This window comes from Sorex fumeus, unplaced genomic scaffold (genome assembly GCF_029834395.1).
Source record: "Sorex fumeus unplaced genomic scaffold, SorFum_2.1 ptg000018l, whole genome shotgun sequence".
NCBI lineage: Eukaryota > Metazoa > Chordata > Mammalia > Eulipotyphla > Soricidae > Sorex > Sorex fumeus.
Window position 1 is genome coordinate 25,070,741 of NW_026606075.1, and position 20,878 is coordinate 25,091,618.

Here is a 20,878-nt window from a genome sequence, read left to right on the forward strand (position 1 = left end):
CTCTCGGTAGCTTGCCGGGCTCTCCGAGAGGGGCAGAGGAATCGAACTCGGGTCGGCCATGTTGGCTGCGTGCAAGGCAAATGCCCTACCACTGTGCTATCGCTCCAGAGCCGCTAAATCTGTAAGCACAAATGTGAACTGTGAACAATTTTTTCTGGATTCCAAATGTGCAGAGCTGGGCCGAGGGATGTTGGGCAGACACGCAGAGCTTCTGCTTGACTGGGGCCCAGAGTCCCACAGCCCCACTGACCTCGAGAGTGATTCTGTTCTTCACCAGGAGCCCGATCTTTATGTCCATCAGGTTCAGGTCTTTCTCCAGCTGCTGATTGGACCTAATCTTGGTCACCAGCTTCCCCCGTAACCGTGCTACTTCCAGCTCTTCCTTGACATCCAAGTCACTTTGGTCCAAGAGGTGTACGAATTTGCGGACAACTGATAATGGTGGTTTTTCAGAGCCAACTGTGGGGAAGGGAACAGGCACAGCTTTAATGAGGTGTGTCTGGACTTGGGATCAACAGGGAGGAAACCAGGCCTGTCAATAAAGCAGGAGCAGAGAGAGATAGCCGTGTGCATGTTTGGTCTGGAATTGCTTTGCCTCCATAACATCTGAACAAGGAAATGAATCGATCATCTAAATAAGTGTTCCCTGCAGATAATGGCTAACCTCCTTATTTTCAAGCTGTTGGGTACTCATTTATCAGCCCTTTCTCACACGGCTCCCAGCACTCTGCACCATAAAGATAGTTCTTTCCAGCAAGGCTCCCTACTGGAGAACCTGGGAAAGAATGTGAAGCCAAGGCCCCTCTGCCCTGACAGCAGTGCTGGCGTCAGATAAGAGGTTTACTTCTTGCTGCAGGAAACAGCAGACTGTCTCTCGCAGCCCAGCGGCCTTGGGAAGGAACAGGCACTAGGTGAAAGGTGAAGTGGCGAAGGTCAGTGATGGGAGAACACTGAGGCCAAATAGAAACCCTTGCGAGGACAAGTGGAGTCCCTGTCTTCCTGGGAAGAGATCAAAAGCAGCAGCAAGATCTTTCCAGTCTGAACCAGGAAAAGGCCCTTAGAACCAGGAGGCCCCATCCCCCACCCCACAGCATTTCTATAAATTCTAAAAAGATGACCTTCTCTGAGTATTTTGAACACCACTGTTTTAATGACCAAATATTCTGACTTTTGAAAAAAATATTCCTTTTTTAGAGTTTAACACAGTGACTGTTAACTGTTGCTGCCATTTGTGTTAATCGAACCCTATTCAAGTGTGAGCCCCCAATGGTATGAGCTGGCATCCCCGTGCTGACGAGACCTGCTCTAGGGAAAGTATGAATGATCAGTGTAAGCGCCCAGTGGGGTGACTCATCATCAATGAAGAAGGCATGAAAGAACCTTGTCCAAGTGAGTGCCCTGTGAGGTTCTACAGGATCTTCTCTCAGCTTCTAGCTTGGTTCTAAGGGGCTCTGACACTCAAAGAATAAATAGCTAACCCAATATCTACCAATAGTGTAAACAAAGCATGAACAACCAAATCTAGAATCATTTGGCGTCCTCTGCAGCCACGGCTGATGCTCTTTATTGAAGGAAGCCTGGCTCACGGAACCTTATAATTAAACAAATATAAATGAGAAAATAATCACTACAATGACTGTGATGACTTTGTAACCTTTGTTACAAAGAACCAAAAGAGAGGATCAGAATCTCCAGGAAACAATGGCGCTCTCTGCCTCTAAGGGGACTAATGTGGAGTCCACTCACTTACCCAAGGTTTTGTAGTCACCTCTAGCTTTGTTCGCTCGCAACAGCGACTGTATCTTCACAACTTCATTTTCCTGCAAAATATTGAGACCAGTCATGACCTTTTAGAGTCCCTGCTGCTCCACTGAAGTTGAGAGTCATTAAGAGTAGTATTTACAAGTGGCATAATGCAATGTCTGTTTTTGCATTTTCTTTGAAGAAAGAGTTAGATAAGTTAGCTGAAGGTATAAACAAGATTGATGGGAACTGTTCCAACAGAAGAGGCCTAAAAAGGGAAAAGAATTTTAGCACCACACTTAGCTGGTACAATTTTTATGATCTAGTCACATATCTATCCTGAAAATAAATCTTTCTGATGGGCCCTGTCTTCTGATGGGCCAGAAATCGAACCTAGGGACTCACATCCTAAGCACTCGCCCACTGAGCTGCCTCTCTGGCTCTTTCTGGAGCTTTTATCTAAACTGACCAGTTCTCTGTTAATAAAGTCAGACTCCAAGTACTACCACTCCAGGTTCTAAGATCCCTCTTTAAGTCTCCGAATTCACTTTGACAACTGAATAAGAATGCCCCCTTGCTAACATCCCACCAAGTAACTGGTTTGTTCTCAGTCAGGAGGAAAATCTTGCACACGTCTCTTACATGCTCTTCGAAATACTGTAGCCTCGAAAGGTAGCTTTTGCGTTGTCTGGCCATCCGGAACCAGGACTGAATCTGAAAATGAATTAAAAAAGAGAAATCACTTACTAAAGAGCCTTTAATGTTAACACATTCTTTCTAAAATAGATATTTTATCTGATAAAGTAAAAATGAGCCCACCAAATAATAACTCTCTGCTGCCTAGTTTTCCTCATCTATTTTGTGTGTGTGTGGTTCTGAGGACCAAATCCAGGACCTTACACATTCTAGGCATATGTCTGACCACTGAGCCATACCCCTGGCCCCCATCTCCAATCTTTTCCATTACTTTTTCTCTTAAAAGGTTTCAAAAACATTTTTAATCCCACTGCCTTCAAAGGAGTGTGAAGTTGATGTCATTTTGTAGTATTCTGCTTTAATGTCAATAAGTAAGAATCAAGAGGGTGAGACATTTTGCTGGGCTGCAATAAGTTGGGGAGTAAAATTAAGTCCTAGGTTTTTCCCAATATGCTCTCCTTCAATGTAACCATATCATTTAGGTCTTTACAAAAATTTTATCTTAAAATGTCTCAATGGGGGGGACCAACGGGGAAACAACAGCTTTTTTGAGACTGGACAGATGTTTCAAGGTGAGTACAAGACTTTTCAATAAGGGTCATACACTAAGGGTCTAGACTAAATGCATCCAAATTTATTTGCCCTACTGCATGCTCCCCCTACCCCCAATTAGGAAAAAAATAGGATTCATCCCAAGCCCCTGGCACCAATCTACCTTCTTTAAGCCAACAAATAGAAAGCAGTCCTACCCCCAATTGCACCCAAGGTTACTACTGACTCCTCAATGGTTGCTCCAGCACCTGCCTGGGCAGTGAGGGGTGGGGGTAGGAGGTGAATATCACCCACTTTGAGAAACATGTTTCTAAACTCTCATTTCTAAGAGTTAGAAATAAATTTTACCATTTTTTTTTCTGACAAATCTCATCTGATTCCCATCTCTTTCCAGTGCCCACTTTTGGCCTCTCTGCTGGATTTCCAAGTGGAATCCAAATTCTTTTATGTAGAGTCCTTTGGTTTGGGGCCCCGAGGGAGCAGTTACTACAGCACCCTTCCTTCCTCTAGCCTAAGAACAACCAGCCTGGGTGAAAAGTTGGACTAGAAGGGGGTCACTCTGCAAATACAGGTCCTAGCACAGCTCTACTTCTGCTCGTCACTGGCTCTGCATGTGACTGGCAGCTAAGGTTTTGTGTTGCCGAGAAGTGGATTCTAAATATGCCATTCAAACTTCCCAGAGAAAGATCATTTACGGATCAAATGGCACTGTCCTAAGCATTTCTCACATAAAGGATCGGAGTGAGTTTTTATTAAAACCATGGTTTTAATGGATGGGCTTGAAGAGGACCAGCCAAGCGAGTGAAGAAGAGACTCAAACCCAGGACTTCCCTTATCACTTCAAGGCTCATCCTCTAAGACTCTTTCCATGGTCTCTCTTCCAGAAACAAAATAAAAATTAGTCACGTGTGTGTGTAAGTATGTGTGTGAGTGTGTGTGTGTGTGTCTGTGGTTTGGGGCCACAAGTGGTGGTACTCAAGGCTTGCTTACTTCTGTCTCTGAGCTCATGGGTTATTCCTGACAGTGCCTGGGGGAACGTTAAGTGATGCCAGGGATTGAACCAGGGTCTGTAACATTGCAAAGCAAGTGCCTTTATCTCTCTGGCCTCAGCAAAAGGAAGGTGAAGAAAGGCACCCACCGGGTAAGCTGGGGATGGCACTTACCTTCACAACGGAATCGGTGTTGCTATTGAACGTCTGCAGCCTGCGCATATATGCTGATCGCTGCTTGTATCCATTCCAGTAGGACTACAGAAAGCAGTGAGACACAGAATCAGCCATGTGTCACAGCCTCCCACCTCTGACTTCAGAAAGCTCAAGAATAGGGGTCTCTCAGGAGCCAGTGAGGGGAGCTGCTGGCAGGGACCCTCCTGGTCACTGTCTCTTGGGTGGACATCAGCCTGAGTGGAACATACAGACTACCTGTGGAAGCCCAGCCCAGGCTTGGAAAGCAGAGTTATGGGGGCCTGAGGTGAAGTCCAGTTTCTGCTGAAAAGCTGAACTTGACGTTGGGGGAAAAAAAGATGCTGGTGGGTATATCTTACATTCTTGAGGCCCTGTTTGATCCCCAGTACTGCATGACATACCACCTCACCCCCACCGCCCCATACCTCCGGGTGTGAACCTGGTGGCCCCTGAACCTATGAAGCACTGGGTACATCGCTGTGCCCCACCCGTGACCCATCAGCCCTGGACAGCTGGACCAAGTATTGCTGGGAGTAGCCAAGAATTGCATAGGAGGCACCCCCATCCTAAAACAAAACCAAACACACCCAACTTTAAAACTCTGACCAAGGCCCAGGTGACACAAAGGAATAATGGAAAAAATGGAATTGTCCTGAAACATATACATGGCCTGGGTGTGGTAATATTTAGTAATAATATGAGAAACCTCATGATTCTGACTCAAGGATCTTTACTAATGAGCCCAGGAAACTGCTTCAGTAAACTGTGACGGGCTCCTGGACAGCAGGGTGGACAGCTCTCTCTCTCTCTGTTTCATGTTTCCACATCATGGCCCATGACACTTCCTCAGTGTAGCTTTATGACGTTATCCCCACTAGGGGTTTTTTATAGGAAACTTGTACAAAAACAAGGGCACAAAACTGGTATCTTTAGAAGGATGAAATATACATATTTATTACAATTCATCTGTGGGCATCTTTTTGTTCAAATGTACCCCAGTTCTTATTGATTTGAAAATCAGAGATGAGAGGCTGGAAAGATAGTACAGAGGGGAGGGCATTTGCCTTGCACATGGCTGACGGGGGTTTGATCTCCGGCATCCCACATGGTCTCTCAAACAACACTAGAAGTAATTCCTAAGTGCAGAGTCAGAGTAATCCCTGAGCATCACCGAATGTGACCCAAAAAGCCAAAAAACAAAAAACAAAAAACAACAAAAAAAAGATGACATATAAGTATCTTGTGAAAAGGAACAAACATAAAATAATTCTTAAAGACTCATTTATAAATGCATATAACTTTTCCTATTATTTAAAAATAATTTGGGGGCATAGCGATTCAAAATAAATCAAGATGGAATAAAAATGATCAAATGATTACGTTTCAGACTTCCCTCTCAATTCAGATTTCTAGGAAAGAAAATGGTACTTTTCTTTTTGTCTTCTGGCAGTACTCAGATCTTACCCCTGGCTTTGCACTCAGGGATCACTCCTGGCAGGCTCGGGGGACCATACCCATTGTACTATAACTCTCTGGCCCAAGAAAAGTATACTTTTTTAAAAACCATTTTATTTTTGTGGAAGGGGGGACATAGGGGGCACAGCAAACAGTGCTTGGGGGACCATCCAGTGCTCGAGATGCACCCAGGACCCTTCAGCCCTGTGCACTATCTTCTACTCCATTTTCTCCTGGATTAGTATGAGAAGTAGTGGAACAATTTTTTAAATTTGTGTTTGTTTTGGGCCACACTCAACAGTGCACAGGGCTTACTCCTCATTCTTCACTCAGGGATTACTTCTGGTGGGCTCGAGAGACCATATGAGGATCAAACTTGGGTTTTCCATGGCAAGGCAAATACCCTATCTGCTGTACTATTGCTCCGGCCCCTATAATGGAACATTTAATAAGGGTGATCCATTTGTTTTGTTTTTCTTTTATTGCTATAAATACCTATTCTGCGTATTGCATCTGTAACCACAGTCCTCCAAAAATATCTGTACCATCTGGAAAAAAACCTGAGTGCCCGAGAACAGATAACTGGTTAAAGAAACTTTGGTACATCTAGACAATGGAGTACTATGTAGCTGTTAGAAAAGATGAAGTCATGAAATTTACATACAAGTGGTACTACATGGAAAGTATCATGTTGAAGGAAATGAGTCAGAAAGAGCGGGATAGACACAGAAAGATTGCATTCATCTGGGGAACATAAAGTAACAAAATGGGAGACTAACACCCAGGAGTGGCAGAGATTAGTACCAGCAATTTTGCTCCATGACTTGGAGGCCAGCCACACGTGCTAGGGGAAAAGGCAGCTCAAATAGAGAAGGGAGCACCAAATAAAGGATGTTGGGAGGATCCTCCCAGGATGGGAGAAGCATGCTGAAAGCAGACTATAGACCAAACATAATTGCCACTCAATACCTCTTTTGCAAACCACAACGCCCAAAAGGAGAGAGAGAACAAAAGGGAATGCCCTGCCACAGAGGCAGGGTGGACTGGAGGGGATGGGGGGGGGAGGGATACTGGGATCCGTGGTGGTGGAAAATGGGCACCGGTAGAGGGATGGGTATTTGATCATTGTATAATTGAAACCCAAGCACAAAAATTTGTAAGTCTACAACTTACTTCATGGTGTTTCACTAATAAAAATTTAAAAAAAAATCTGAACCTTGGCAGTCACTGTTCTGCTTTATACACTGTAATTGTCATCTCTAGAAAATCCGGCTTGGTCCATGGTAACAACCTTGCTTGGTAAGTAGAAACCCAGGATAGTCATACTGAAATCATCTACTCCATCTTCTGAAGGACCAATTCCTGTGTGATCTACAGGCTAAGAAAACCCTAGGTATGGATCTGTCTTCTCTGCTTAAAGACGATAGATGAAGTGGTCAGTGAGTGGTTAGTGAAAAATAAATAATGTGGGCCAAGCCTGACACTCAGGGTCACTGAGGTCACACTGTGACCCTGCTCCTGGCAACCCTCACCTGAAGCTGCTTGGTGGGGGCTAGTGTGGATCTCAGCAGGTGACCGAGGTCACCTTTCAGTACTTTCCAGAGTTAAGTACTAGGGTTGATCTCTATTTTTCCCCGATCTCTTCCTGTGCCAATGCTGGAGCCCTGTTGTCTGTCTTAAGCCATCATCTCCCTCACCCCATCATCTCTAAGGTCCACAGAACATTTCAGAGTCAGCTACTGAGAAAAGTCTATACTATGAACAATCCCACCAACCTGCAGCAGAACAGAAATGATCGTTTCTAGATGAAAAATATATTTAAAACTATATTTTGTTTACTGTATTCCTTTGCAACATTTTTTTCAAGTTCTCCAGGTGTTCTGATTATTCTTCAGTGTAGATATAAGTTCATTTTTATTTTAGGATGTCTATTTCTTTTCCTCTCTTCAGCCATCAATCTTTTGTTTTGTTTTTTGGGGGGGCTATACCTAGCAGTACTCAAGGCTTACAACTGGTTGTGTGTTCAGGGATGACTCCAGGCACCATATGGGGTGCTGAGGATCTTACCAGGGCAGGCCAGGTACAAGGCAAGCACCCTTTCCACTATACTATTGCTCCCATATACCACCAATGATCTTTTCCTTTATTTTCCTTTATTGTGTGATCTAGCTTCATGAAACTCACATCTTACAAAATTTTTGAAAGTATAAAAAAATTTAAAACAAACAAACAAACAAAAAACCCACCAAACCAAACCCCAAATCCTATTTTTGCTTTTTGTAGGGCGGGGTGGAGGCAGTCACACACAGCTCAAGACTTATTCCTGATTCTGCATTCAGGGACCACTACTGGTGGGCTTAGGGAGCCATATGGGATGCCAGGGCTCAAACCCAGGTTCTTATCTCCAGGAATAAGAATGTTATTAGACTTTTACTTCATTTGCATTTTACATCTCTGTGTCATTTTTATTTTTGGAAGTAAACTTTGCTTTTCTGTTTGAGGTATTTTCCGACTCACTCATTCTTAAATGTAGGCGATTTTTATTGTCCAAAACCAAAGTGGGCTTATAGAGTCTCCTAGATTCCCGCTCTGAATTTTTCTGGGATAAATTCTGATGTGTTCCTGAGACAGGGACACTGGCTACTGATGACATATGTTCTCTGTACCAAGACTCAGTTTTTTTGGAAGGAGCCTGAGTAAGTGTGGGGTGTGGTAGCTGCTTTCAACATGGAAGGTTTCTTTCAATTTTTTAGAGAGCATTGGGTCTGGGACTGTAAGTTAGCTCTGGGGGATGGATGGGTTGTTTTATGGAAAAGAAACCTTCACATTTCAGATGACTGCCCTACTTGAAGGTAAATTAGCCTCTTGGCGAGCAGAAGAAGATACACATTGGGTCGTGGTCTGTGGGTCTGGGGGGTCAATCCATTTCTATTTGGACTATTTGTTCATTTCCAGGCTATTGTTTGCCTTTAGATCAAACATCCTCCTAGTAAGAACCACCAGAAGAATGAAGCGTAGGGGTGGAGTATTTGTGAGGGAAAGCTAAGTGGAGTGAGTTCATGGTTTATTGACTTCTTCAATTCTGCTTCTCCCTCGGCTGAGGTGGTGGGAAAAAAGAACTCAAATTATTACTCCGATTCTTCCTTAGTTCTCTTGTGGCTTTAGTCTAGGAGACTAAGACCAGGTCAGTTTTACCGTAATGGCTCTTCTGAAAGTCTTCCAGCTGTGGTTTTGCTTCACTGTGTTCTGAAACTGTGGATATTGAAGTTGGTCTTAAATTGCATCATCCTGGCTCTCACTGTTTGAATTTTGTGCAAAATCAGTGCCTTAGCAATCTATAGGAACAGATCAACTACATTTCCAGTGCATCTTACCACTCATTTGTTTCAAGAATGGGAAACATAAAAGGTTCAAGTAGGAAAAACAAAAACAAAACCAAAATATCCCCTTGATGTGTCAAATCTATAGAAATCTTGGGAAATGGATCATTTCTGCCTTCAAACATACACTAGCATAAGATGTGAGGAAATGAAAACATTTCCATTGATACCCTATGCGTGAACCTGGAGGACAAAAGTTAAGATATCATATTCTTCCCTGAACAATATTGTATCAGTTTGGAAAGAAGGTAAGTGTACCAGTGACCACACAAGAGAAGATCTTCAACTAAAACATTCTTCAACTAGAAACACCTTCGAGGCCAGCTTGGAAGTTGCTGGATACTGGGGGCATCTGGAAGAGAAATATCAAACCCTGGCAAGTTCCACTTTTGCAAATGAGAACATCTGGAGAAGTCATGCACACTTAACAAGAACTCAATGAAAAAATTGGGAGTGAGAATTTCTTTTATAGGCCTACATGAAGAATAACAGATTATCTAAGACAACACTCTTGGGAGTTGCTAATTCTATGTCATGAAGTCTTCTTTTCGAAAGTTTGAAAGAGCCCAGAAACTCAGTCTCATTAAATGCCCATGAACCAACACAAAACAATGTAGAAGCCAGACAGAGAGCACGCGACGCAAGGAGATCCTTCTTCTCAGAGAAACACAAGTTCTCCCTTTTAGCCTCAACTTGGTTTGTGCAAGGTGGACCTGTCTAAGTCCAAGTACTCCCTCACACTCGCTGTAAGACCACTGCAGAGAAAAAAACAAAACCATCATTCACTATCCATCCCATCTCAAAGCATTGATGAAGCAGATTTGGAAGGAAACAAGTATGAAGAAAATCAGTCATGCAATCAGTATATTAGAATACTAGCCCCTTATCAAAGAAAACATTTTCAGGGGAGAGGTCAGTTGGCTGGAACTAGTGGTAGATAAGTCACATACCTGTATTTTGATCACATGCTTTTCTTGTTCATTCAAATATGATTTCCTAGCTTCAAACTCTTCCCTAAGCAGGGGTCCTACACTTGTGGCTTGGAAGCGAAGAAGCAAATCTTCGGAAGCAGACCACATCTTCTCACGAATGTAATTTGCTAGGACTTCCCCAATAATGTCCTGGCAAGAGATATTTCTTATGGTTACGTTTCACACATCAGGTGAAAGGAGCATAGTGAATAGCTGTTGCACATTTTATCTTTCAGAAAATAATACAGAGCATGCTCTCTGGATCACCTTAAAATCAGCTTTGACCAGAGTGTGAGGCGTGAACTAGTTGAGCTTTTAGTGAACACAATTTTGGAATCCTCTGAGAATTTTGCTAGGAGAATGTAGTGGAAAGATCTCAGGATTTGAGGGTTGAAGCGATAACACAGCAGGTAGGGGCATTTGCCGTGCATATGTCCAAACCTGGCTCGACCCCTTAGCACCCCATAGGGCCCCAAGAGCCCACCAGGCATGATCCCGGAGAGCAGTCAGGTGTAAGCCATAAGCACTGCTGAGTGACACCCCCAAACAGAAAACAAAGAAGCAAAAATTATCTCAGGATTTGGAGACAGATGCAGAAGATGCTGGCAAGGACCTGAGCTCCTGGGTAGCTTTCCTCAGTACAAAGAGACAAGGGTAAAGGTAAAAAGGTAAAGGCCCTCCCGTTGATCGTCGATTTGCTCGAGCGGGCCCAGTAACGTCTCCATTGGAGACTTTGTTGTTACTGTGCTTGGCATATCGAATACTCTCGGTAGCTTGCCGGGCTCTCCGAGAGGGGCGGAGGAATCGAACTCGGGTTGGCCATGTTGGCCACTTGTAAGGCGAACGCCCTACCTCTGTGCTATTGCTCCACAGCTCCAAAGGCTGTGGCAAAGAGAACAAATACTCATGAAGTCCTTGTTCTTAGGGCAGAATCAGCAGACCCGGGCATGATGCTGGAGAAAACTCAAAATAAATGGAAGGGAAATGAAATACTTGTGGCTGAAGGAAAGGGAATAGGAGAGGAAAAACAAGCACTAGCAAGCAAGGCCCAGAAGGGAAAAAAAATCTAGAAGCAGAAGATGAAAGAAGAGTGACTTGGGAGAAGTGTTTATGCGAGCTTTAAGCTGGGCTTACATTCCAATTCTCTGTCAACAAAGAGTCGTTTTTTCTAATGCAGGTCTGTTCTCAGCACAGTTGTACTCAGTAACTGATTATTTAAACAGTTCAAGTTAAAAACATAAAAGATGCATGACCGCTTTGTAAAGAAGACCCATCCGTGTGTGCATGTTCATAGAATAAAGTCAGCCACTTTGTCTTGAAGAAATGCATCATTTCTTTCTTCTACGTTTTGATTATTCTAGTAGACAAAGGCTTGACATAGAAAGTTATTCCTCAGGCACCACTGGAGGCCACACGAGTGGGTTTCAGATTTGAATGTTGACTCTTCACATGTGATTCATCTTTTAAATCACAGGACAAGTCCATAATTGCCTTTTTCAACAAATTCGCATTGGCAATCTATTTCTATAGTGGTACTTTCAAACAGAATGCTTGAAATAAACTAAGTTCTTCACTCTCGTCATGTCATTTGGGATTTTAGGAGATGGTATTAACCCAGTTACAGTCTTTTATCTGAGTATTTAGTAACTATGCACTGTTGATTTTGTCCATTAGGTGATTACACTGGGATATCTTGGGAGTTGCTGATTTTAGCAATTCTGTAACATATTTATGTTCTTTTTCCTCCCTCAAAAATGGAACTCAATTACCAGCATTTTCTCTTTAAACATATAGCAATGCCTACATCAAACAGTAATTTGTGCATTTTTCTTCAATTTGTGTTCTCAAGTCCAAAGATATCTTGGTGAATATTCCTTTAAGAGAATTCCCCCTGGGAAATAATTTCTTACTTTTCCAAGGACTTGCATTTCTGTGTTTGACTACACCTACACTTTGAATTGTCAGCTTGCATTTCGATATCAGACCCATGGGCTCACAACATAAGTCTGACAAATTAGTGTTGGTTATATGAAAAAAGATGACAAAGATGGAGCATAGGAAAGATACTAGACTTGAAACTGGAAGCACTGGAAGGAAATGATCCTTTAATTTTGGATAAAGTCTCTTATTTGGTAACAAGCTGTTTTGCCCACTATATGCCTCGGTTTCCCCAACTAGAAAAACAGAGGATAATATTTCCATTTAATAATCCAATTTCCACTCAAAGGATTATTAAGGGATCAAATTGATGGGACGATAGAAAAATATACAAAAGGAGCACTTAGTTATGCTTATGAGTCTTACAGAGCTTACTGACATCCAGAAAAGATTATATGCATTCTCTAGGTTATTTGTGGGCAAGGGAAAACTTTAATCATTACTTTGGGCCATCATTTGTAGCAGACTTCTTGTTATAAGAGTTCATTCCAATTTCACATTCCTTTGCCTTCATTTCCCCCTATTTTTCCATAGTTTCCAACAACTTCACAAAAACCCATAAGCTCTATACTGAAGGCTTACAAAGAGGGGCAATCTGCCAAGATCTGCTTCACCATCTTGCAACAGCCAAATTCCCGTGTTTTAGAAGATCAGCGACCAAGCCTTTATTTTTTGTTTCCATGTTGTAAGAAAATATTCGGATGTAATAAAACCACGATCATTGAGAGGACAAACAGCTCGCTCAACTCTTTATGTGGAGAGTGGGAGTAGGGCTAAAAGAGGAAATAAAATGACCCAGACTAACAGTAAAAGGAGCTCACTGCCAGAATTTTTATAGTTTTTTCCTAAAGTTGTAAGAGTTGGCATTTTTCTTCGCAATTACTCATTCCTGGGCTCCTGTACACATAAAAATCACTCAGTTTGGGGGAAAGGAATTAGGATTAAAATGTCAAGTTATCGAGCAGGAAATCTTAGGTCTTCTAAGTTTAGGGTCACTGTCATTGTCACTGTCTTCCCATTGTTCAGCAATTTGCTCCAGCTGGCCCAGTAACATTGTGAGACTTATTACTGTGTTTGGCAAATCGAACACGCCATGGGTAGTTTGCCAGGCTTTGCCATGTGGGATACTCTTGGTAGCTTGCCGGGCTCTTCAAAAGGCGGAGGAATAGAACTTGGGTCAACTGGGTTGGCCGCGTGCAAGCCAAACACCCTACCCGCTGTGCTATTGCTTAGGGTAGCCTTGCATATATATGGTCGAGAAAGAGCTTTGGGATAAGCATCTCATATGGAATCTACTAAATGAGCTTCTCTTCTTTCTGTACTAGTATGTCCCAAGAATTTATAAATGCGACGAGATATATTAATCAATAACATTTTTGATACTACTAAGGAAGCTCAGATAGCCATAATTGATAAACATCTTCATTTAAAAGAGGGGTTGGAGGAGGAAGAAGTTGTTTTTGATCAAATAAAATACACCAAAGTTTTCAAATATAAATTAAGAATTAAGATAAAAGGGATCTTTAGTGACTAAAAAGGCTGATTCACTGAATTATGTTTAATTATACTTTAATAAAGTATATAGGTACATAATTGATGTTTGGTATCTTGTCCTAGTTTTAGCCCAGCTCTGCTCTCTGTCCTGAGAACATCCTGGAGGGGTGAGGTATCAGGGGTGGCAGAAATGCCCTTTCCAGCCTTTTGTAGGAAAAACATTTTTATTTGAAAGGTGTCAGGCTACATTATAGACTGAGAAGAAGATGATATTAATGGAGCACTGTGTCAAAGAGAGACTGAAAATTGATTTCTCTGGATACTCTACCAATCCAGGTAGGTGCAAGAACTTGCTTCTCTTTGGCTGTTTATTTATTTTATTATTTTTAACTTATCTTTTTTATTGAATCAGACAGAGCATTACAAAACTGTTCACGATTGTGTTTCAGTCATAAATTTTCCAACACCCACTTGGCTGTTTACTTTTGTTATGCCAACATGGAAAACAAAATGATTCTATTAGTAACCTTTACAGTCAAGACTTTATTCCATAGTCAGCCTTCAAATAATTAATCCCTCCCCCATACTTTCATGATTCAAAATAGAGAAACCTCTTATTGGGGCAGGCTTGGGGAAGTGGTTGGGAAAACTGGAAATAAAGGTGGTGTGCAAAGGGAAGGTGTAATGGTGGTTGGGATTGGTGTTAGAATATCGAATGTAATAGAACATTGTGAACAACTTTAAAAAAAAAGAAGCAATCCAATTTTTCTTTATGTGGTATAATTTTCCATCAAACATCAGCCTCCTACCTCAATTTCTTTTGCCATGAGCACAGAGTCATTAGTCACGCATGGATCAGGCATGACCCAGGAACTCTCTTGGGAATCCATGTTGTAATAGTACGGATACTTCTCCCGCAAGGTGAGTTTGAGCCAGGAGCCTACAGACGAGGCTGAAGGAAAAAAGTTTGTTAATTCTAAGGAGAAACAGTATATCCACAGACATTGAGTACTTTCTTCAGTATGTAATCAGATAAGTATGTTTTTCATCAAGTAATCAGATGATCTTAATTGAAACCATTATATGACTAAAATGAAATAAATTCTCAGTATTCAGTGGCAGTTTCCAGCTGATCCAGAGGAGAAGAAACATGGCTAAGGCTAGCTGTGGGCCCCATTTTTTTTTAAAAAATTCTGCACATGCTTGTTCATTGTTCAGGGTATATGTGGTGCCAGGGATCAAACCTGGGGTCACCTGCAAGCAAGTCAAGCCTGGGAGTCCTTGTACTGTCTCTCCAGTCCTGAGCTCAACATATTTCATGATGTTGACAGGAATCCCAAAATGGCCAAAGAGGCAAAGCTCACATAAATTATTATTCCTAGGGTGGATGTGATGAGTTCCAAAACTTGACAGAGAAGACCAACAATTTTAGCACCCTCTGAGGTCACTCTAATAAGGTGTGACCTATAAGGACCGTGGCCCAAAATTCAGGAGGGTCCATGACCTGCAGTGGGTCAAAGCAGAAGTGACCCACCTTTTTTTAAAAAAAATTTTTTATTAGTGAAACACCATGAGGTACAGTTGTAGATTTACAAATACTTGTGCTTGGGTTTCGATTATACAATGATCAAGTACCCATCCCTCCACCAGTGCCCATTTTCCACCACCATGGATCCCAGTATCCCTCCCACACCCATCCCCCCATCCCACCCTGCCTCTGTGGCAGGGCATTCCCTTTTGTTCTCTCTCTCCTTTTGGGTGTTGTGGTTTGCAAAAGAGGCATTGAGTGGCAATCATGTTCAGTCCATAGTCTACTTTCAACATGTATCAACATATATCAACATGGGAGGATCCTCCAAACACCCTTTATTTGGTGCTCCCTTCTCTATCTGAGCTGCCCTTTCCCCTAGAGTGCCCAGCTGGCTTCTAAGCCATGGAGTAATCCTCCTGGTACTGATCTCAGCTATTCTTGGGTATTAATCTCCTATTTTGTTACTTTATGTCCCCCAGATGAATGCAATCTTTCTATGTCTGTCCCTCTCTTTCTGACTTATTTCACTTAGCATGATACTTTCCATGTGGTAACACTTGTATGTAAATTTCATGACTTCATCTTTTCTAACAGCTACATAGTACTCCATTGTGTAGATGTACCAAAGTTTCTTTAACCAGTCATCTGTTCTTGGGCACTCAGGTTTTTTCCAGATTCTGGCTATTGTAAAGAGTGCTGCAATGAACAAACAAGTGCAGATGTCAAGAAGTGACCCACCTTTGCAGACAACTTTTCCCAAACACTGAGGTCTCAGTAGAGACTTAGGAGAGAAAATTCCTAGTTCCTTTGACCTATATTGTTCTATAAACCCACACACAACAGGGAAAAAATATACAAAGGACTTAGTCTTCAGGGAGGGGCATGGCAGGGGGAAAAGGTGCTCTTCAAACAAACTGGTCAGGTAGAATATGGCTTCCTCATGAATCCATGGGTCACACACTTTATATTTATGAATCTCTTAATTAATTTTTAAATTTGGGGCGACAGTGGTGCCCAGCTGCTACTCTTAAGGAGTGAGCCCTGGCAGTGCCTGAGGGACTGTATGTGGTGCTGGAGATTGAACCACAGTCACATACAGATAAGGCAAATGGATTAAGCCCTGTACTAAATCTGTGGTCATTCATCCTATTTTTTTTGTGGGGGGGAGAAGAGTACACCTGGTGATGCTCAGGGGTTTATTCCTGCTCTGCACTCAGGAATAACTCCTGATAGTGCTGGGGATTGATTCAAGGCTGGCCATATGCCAGGCAAGCATCCTACCCATTGTACTCTCTCTCTAATCCCTTATCCTAGTTTTGATTACCATAGTTGTCAGTCAGATCCACACATGTTGTCAGAGGACTAAACAGCTTTTTAAGGCAAATCTCTTCATGGGAAAAGAAAGCAAATAGTTATTCTCTCTCTCTCTCTCTCTCTCTCTCTCTCTCTCTCTCTCTCCCTCCCTCTCCCTTTTTGCTTAAGAACTAGGAAGAATTTCTTAGTTGGTTAAATGTCAACCAAGGGGCTGGAGCAACAGTACAGCAGGTAGGGTGTTTGCATTGCAGGCAGCCAACCCAGGTTTGATTCCCAGCATCCCATATGATCCCCTGAGCACTGCTAGGAGTAATTCCTAGTGCAAAGGAATAACCCCTGTGCATTTCCGGGTGTGACCCAAAAAGAAAAAAAAAAGTCAACCAACTTGGCAACAGAAGACTTCATTCAGATTGGGAGATCCATGAACATAAAAAAGAGAGAAGAGCTATCATTTTCATATCAAGTGGAAATTTATAGTCGGATGAGAGGCAAGAAGCAGTTTTCTGGGACTGTGTCTAATCTACTTTTCCTAAGACATATAGTCAGTTTCCTTAGTCCTCAAAGGCATATACATAGGTGAAAGACTAATAATGAATCTTTGAGGGAACCAAAATGGAGAAAGATTCTAGTTAGTTAAGCATTCCAGTAACTGAGTGTTCAAAAAGGAGGCCTATTTTCTAGGTGTATTCTAAATATAAATATACTTTCTTTGTTTGGTTTCTGTTTGGGTCACACCCAGCAGTGCTCGGGGGTTAATCCTGGATCTCCACTCAGGAATTATTCCTGGCAGTGCTTGGGGGACCACATGAGATGCCAGAGATCAAACCCGGGTCAGTCATGTGCAAAGCACATGCTCTATCCACTATACTATCTCTCCGGCTCCCAAAGTATATTTTTATGTAAGAAACCAACCGAGTTTTATTTTTTTTAATTTTTTATTTTTTTTGCTTTTTGGGTCACACCTGGCAATGCACAGGGGTTACTCCTGGCTCTGTGCTCAGGAATTACCCCTGGCAGTGCTCAGGGAACCATATGGGATGCTGGGAATCGAAACCGGGTCGGCCTGTGCAAGGTAAACGCCCTACCCACTGTGTATTGCTCTAGCCCCACCAACTGAGTTTTAAGATCAACTGTTCTCTCAACTAAGGAATACTTCAGTTTGGCAAAGAGTGTTCTAGACTAAACCAGAAGTGGGAGAGATAAGGATAAATCACCCTAATCCACTCCTTAAAACAATGCTCATAACTTTCTTTGGGGATGGGGGAAAAGAAAAAAGATGAAGGGCAGTTTTTAATTATTTAGAAAGCTCTTCTTCCTTTGGGAATAAGGGTCAGCAAGTTTTTCTGTAAAGAATCAGAGAACAAAAATAGTTTAGGTTTTGTGTGCTATGGTTCTCCTCACAACTACTCAGCTCTGCCACTACAGTATAAAACCACCCATAGACAACATATTAACCAAGTGTGGTTGGGGTCCAATAGCATTTTATAAAAACAGGTGATGGCTCAGTAAATACACTAAAAACTACCAGGATAAATGACATTTCAGGGTGCAAAGTCAACATATAAAAACCAACTATATGAGGGGCTGGAGCGACAGCACAGCGCTGGAACTATGTAGTTTTGGCAGCATTTGCCTTGCACGCAGCTGACCCGGGTTCGATTTCCAGCACCCCACATGGTCCCGTGAGCACTGCCAGGAGTGATTCCTGAGTATAGAGTCAGGAGTAACCCCTGAGCATCGCCAAGTGTGACCCCCCAAAAAAATAAATAAATTGGATGCCTCCTTGTTAAAAAAAAAACTATATGAAAATATGTGAAAACATGAATGTTCACAGACTATTATTCAGAATAGCCAAAAGTAGCAGTAGAGGGACGATTTAGAAATTCCTAACGTTGGTAAATGGGTAAACAAAAAGAATATTGCTAATCACAAAAAAATGAAGAACTGATGTTTACTATAGCATAGAAGAGATTTGAAAATATCATGTTAAGGTAAAGAGGTCAAATACTGTTTGGGACTGTTTATACGAAGTCTGGAACAGGCAAAACCAGAGAGACAAAAAGTGGATTAATGACTGCCTGAGACTGAGAATGGAAAATGGAAGAGTAGCTGCTAATTGATAGAGTTTTACTTTGTTTTACTTTGCTGTAGAGAAATGGCTGGAGTGATAAGACAGTGTGTAGGGGGTTTGCCTTGCATGTGGATGACCCAGTTTGATATCTGGCACATCATATGCTCCCCCAAGTCTGGCAGGAGTGATCTCTAAGCGTAGAGCCAAGAGTAAGCCCTGTGCACTACCGGGTGTGGCCCCCAAACAAAACAAAGTCAACTAAGAAAATATCCTGGAACTAAGTAGTTTTGGCAGCATGACAAATGCTGAACGACACACCCTCTGATGGCAAATTTTATGGTTTGTGAATTATATTTCAATAAAATATCAATTGTCACTGTCACTGTCCTCTCATTGTTCATCGATTTGCTTGAGCGGGCCCAGTAACGTCTCCATTGGAGACTTTGTTTTTACTGTGTTTGGCATATCAAACACATCATGGGTAGCTTGCCAGGCTCTGCCGTGCGGGCGAGATACTCTCGGTAGCTTGCCGGGCTCTCTGAGAGGGGCGGAGGAATCGAACTCGGTCGGCCATGTTGGCTGCGTGCAAGGCAAACGCCCTACCGCTGTGCTATCGCTCCTATCAATTGCACTTCTATATACAAAAGCAATGAACAAACAAAATGAAATAAAGAAATAAGGGCAGAGATGTGGCTCAGTGAAAATTTGGACCCTGGCCTAACACCAAATTACACCAAAATAAGCAGTAGTTGCTACAGCAACAAGATGATGAACTATATAGAAAATAATTTAATATAAAAGAACACTTAAGCTTTATACATGAAGAACTACATATACAATTGAATTAGAGAAGTCTTGATTAATTGTGGATCAGATGACTTAATATTATCAAGATTGTAACACTCTTCAAGTTAATATAGCTTCAACACAACCCTACCAAAACGCCAGCCTGGGCTTTTTGTTTTATTTTTGTTTTTCGTAGCACAATGAGTCTAGGGCACAATCTTCTAGGTTTCTAAATTGGATATCTGGAGCCATCTGTTTACTCCATTTATCAAAACACAGCCCAGAAGAGTAAGCAATTTGGAGACAAGACACACTAAGTTTGGATCAGGATGGATTTGAGAGGATGATGGATCGCCCCTGGGCACTCCATCCCTGCAAGAAGTTATGCAGGGGCCAGAGTGATCGTACAGCAAGTAGGGCACTTCCTTGAACACAGTCCCTTGTCGGTTCAATCCCTGGTACTCCAGATGGTCCCAGAGCCTACCAGGAATGATTCCTGAGCAGAACCACGAGTAAACCATGAATAAGCACTGAGCACCACTGGGTGTGGTTCCCCAAACAAAAAAGTTATGCATTTTTTTTCTCCAAGGATCTGGCTGTGACACTCCAGTACTCCTGATGTATGGCCACAGTGGAAAGCTGCTCAAGAGAGACTGGCCAATATCCCTAACTTAAGTTTCATTGAGAAGTTTTTCCTTTGTTTTTGGTTTTTGGGCCACACCTGGTGATGTTCAGAGCTTAGTCCTGACTCTGTGCTCAGGGATAATTTCTGGCAGGGCTTTGGGACCATATGGGATGTTGGGGGTCGAATCCAGATTGGTTGTGTGCAAGGTAAACACCCCGCCTGCTGTGATGAAAGTTGGAAATATATCACTCAAAGTTAAAAGGAAGCTCAGAAGGTGCTAGGGGACTGACTTCCAGTTGAATGTTAACACCTCCGTTCCCCCCCCCTTTTTTTAATTTTGTTTTACCTCTAAGGCCATAATTCATTCACAGTAGTTTCCTAAATGTAAGAACTATTTACGTGGCCTGTGATGTGGTACAAATAAACATCAGCCTCATGTTGAGCTCTCTCCTTGTCAAATACTACAAGGCTGTCCACAAAAATCTAAGGGTATGATGGATAATCTCTATCAAAAATCAGTCTCATTGGGTTGATGTTTCTTCCCTTGTTGAAAATATCCTGACAATGATTTTCTAAATCTGAAAAGTGAGTACTAAACTCAGACTGTCAAAGTTCTTTTCAAAGGACCCCAGTGGCGACCCTTGAGTAGAGTCAGGAGTAGCTCTGAGCTCCGCACCCCCATCCACCACTAAAAAGGGAAAACACAGTAAAGCAGCTGCTGCCATATTGGAAACAAGGAATTTATTCTCAACAATGACAAAGCTCACCTTTCTCAGTCTTGCATTCTTTTGCCTTCATCAGTGCTTCGTAGTACTTGTCGGCACATTCAGGGAGGATGTCATTTGGATTGACACTTGAAGACTTCAAAACAGACAAAATATCACTTTTGCTTCCTTTCTCCAAACACTGGTTAACATCAACAATCAATGTTATCCCTGGGTAATGAGAAACAGAGAGTTTCTGTTAGTGGTTATCATGTGTAAGCACATATAGACATAGTTCAACCTTTTAGGAAATACATTATTATAGAATCTTTTCTATCTTTTGACAGGATATAGTGCATATGCCCAATAGTCACCAACCCACAGCTCAGTTAAATGGTAAGAAGAATAAGACAATAGCTTATTAAACACTCAGC

At 42.2% G+C, this 20,878-nt stretch overlaps 1 protein-coding gene across 1 annotated transcript in view; it reads right to left on the minus strand.

The window, feature by feature from the left end:
* The window catches only part of IQGAP2 (IQ motif containing GTPase activating protein 2), a 302,579-nt gene that overhangs the window by 54,995 nt on the left and 226,706 nt on the right, over positions 1 to 20,878 (minus strand). Inside the window, exons 15-21 of the mRNA XM_056112425.1 lie at positions 20,508 to 20,675; positions 14,223 to 14,365; positions 9,961 to 10,131; positions 4,155 to 4,238; positions 2,386 to 2,457; positions 1,751 to 1,820; positions 251 to 459 (exon numbers count right to left, since the gene is read on the minus strand). Coding sequence (XP_055968400.1) covers positions 251 to 459; positions 1,751 to 1,820; positions 2,386 to 2,457; positions 4,155 to 4,238; positions 9,961 to 10,131; positions 14,223 to 14,365; positions 20,508 to 20,675 — 917 coding nt within the window. The remainder of the gene's footprint in view (positions 1 to 250; positions 460 to 1,750; positions 1,821 to 2,385; positions 2,458 to 4,154; positions 4,239 to 9,960; positions 10,132 to 14,222; positions 14,366 to 20,507; positions 20,676 to 20,878) is intronic.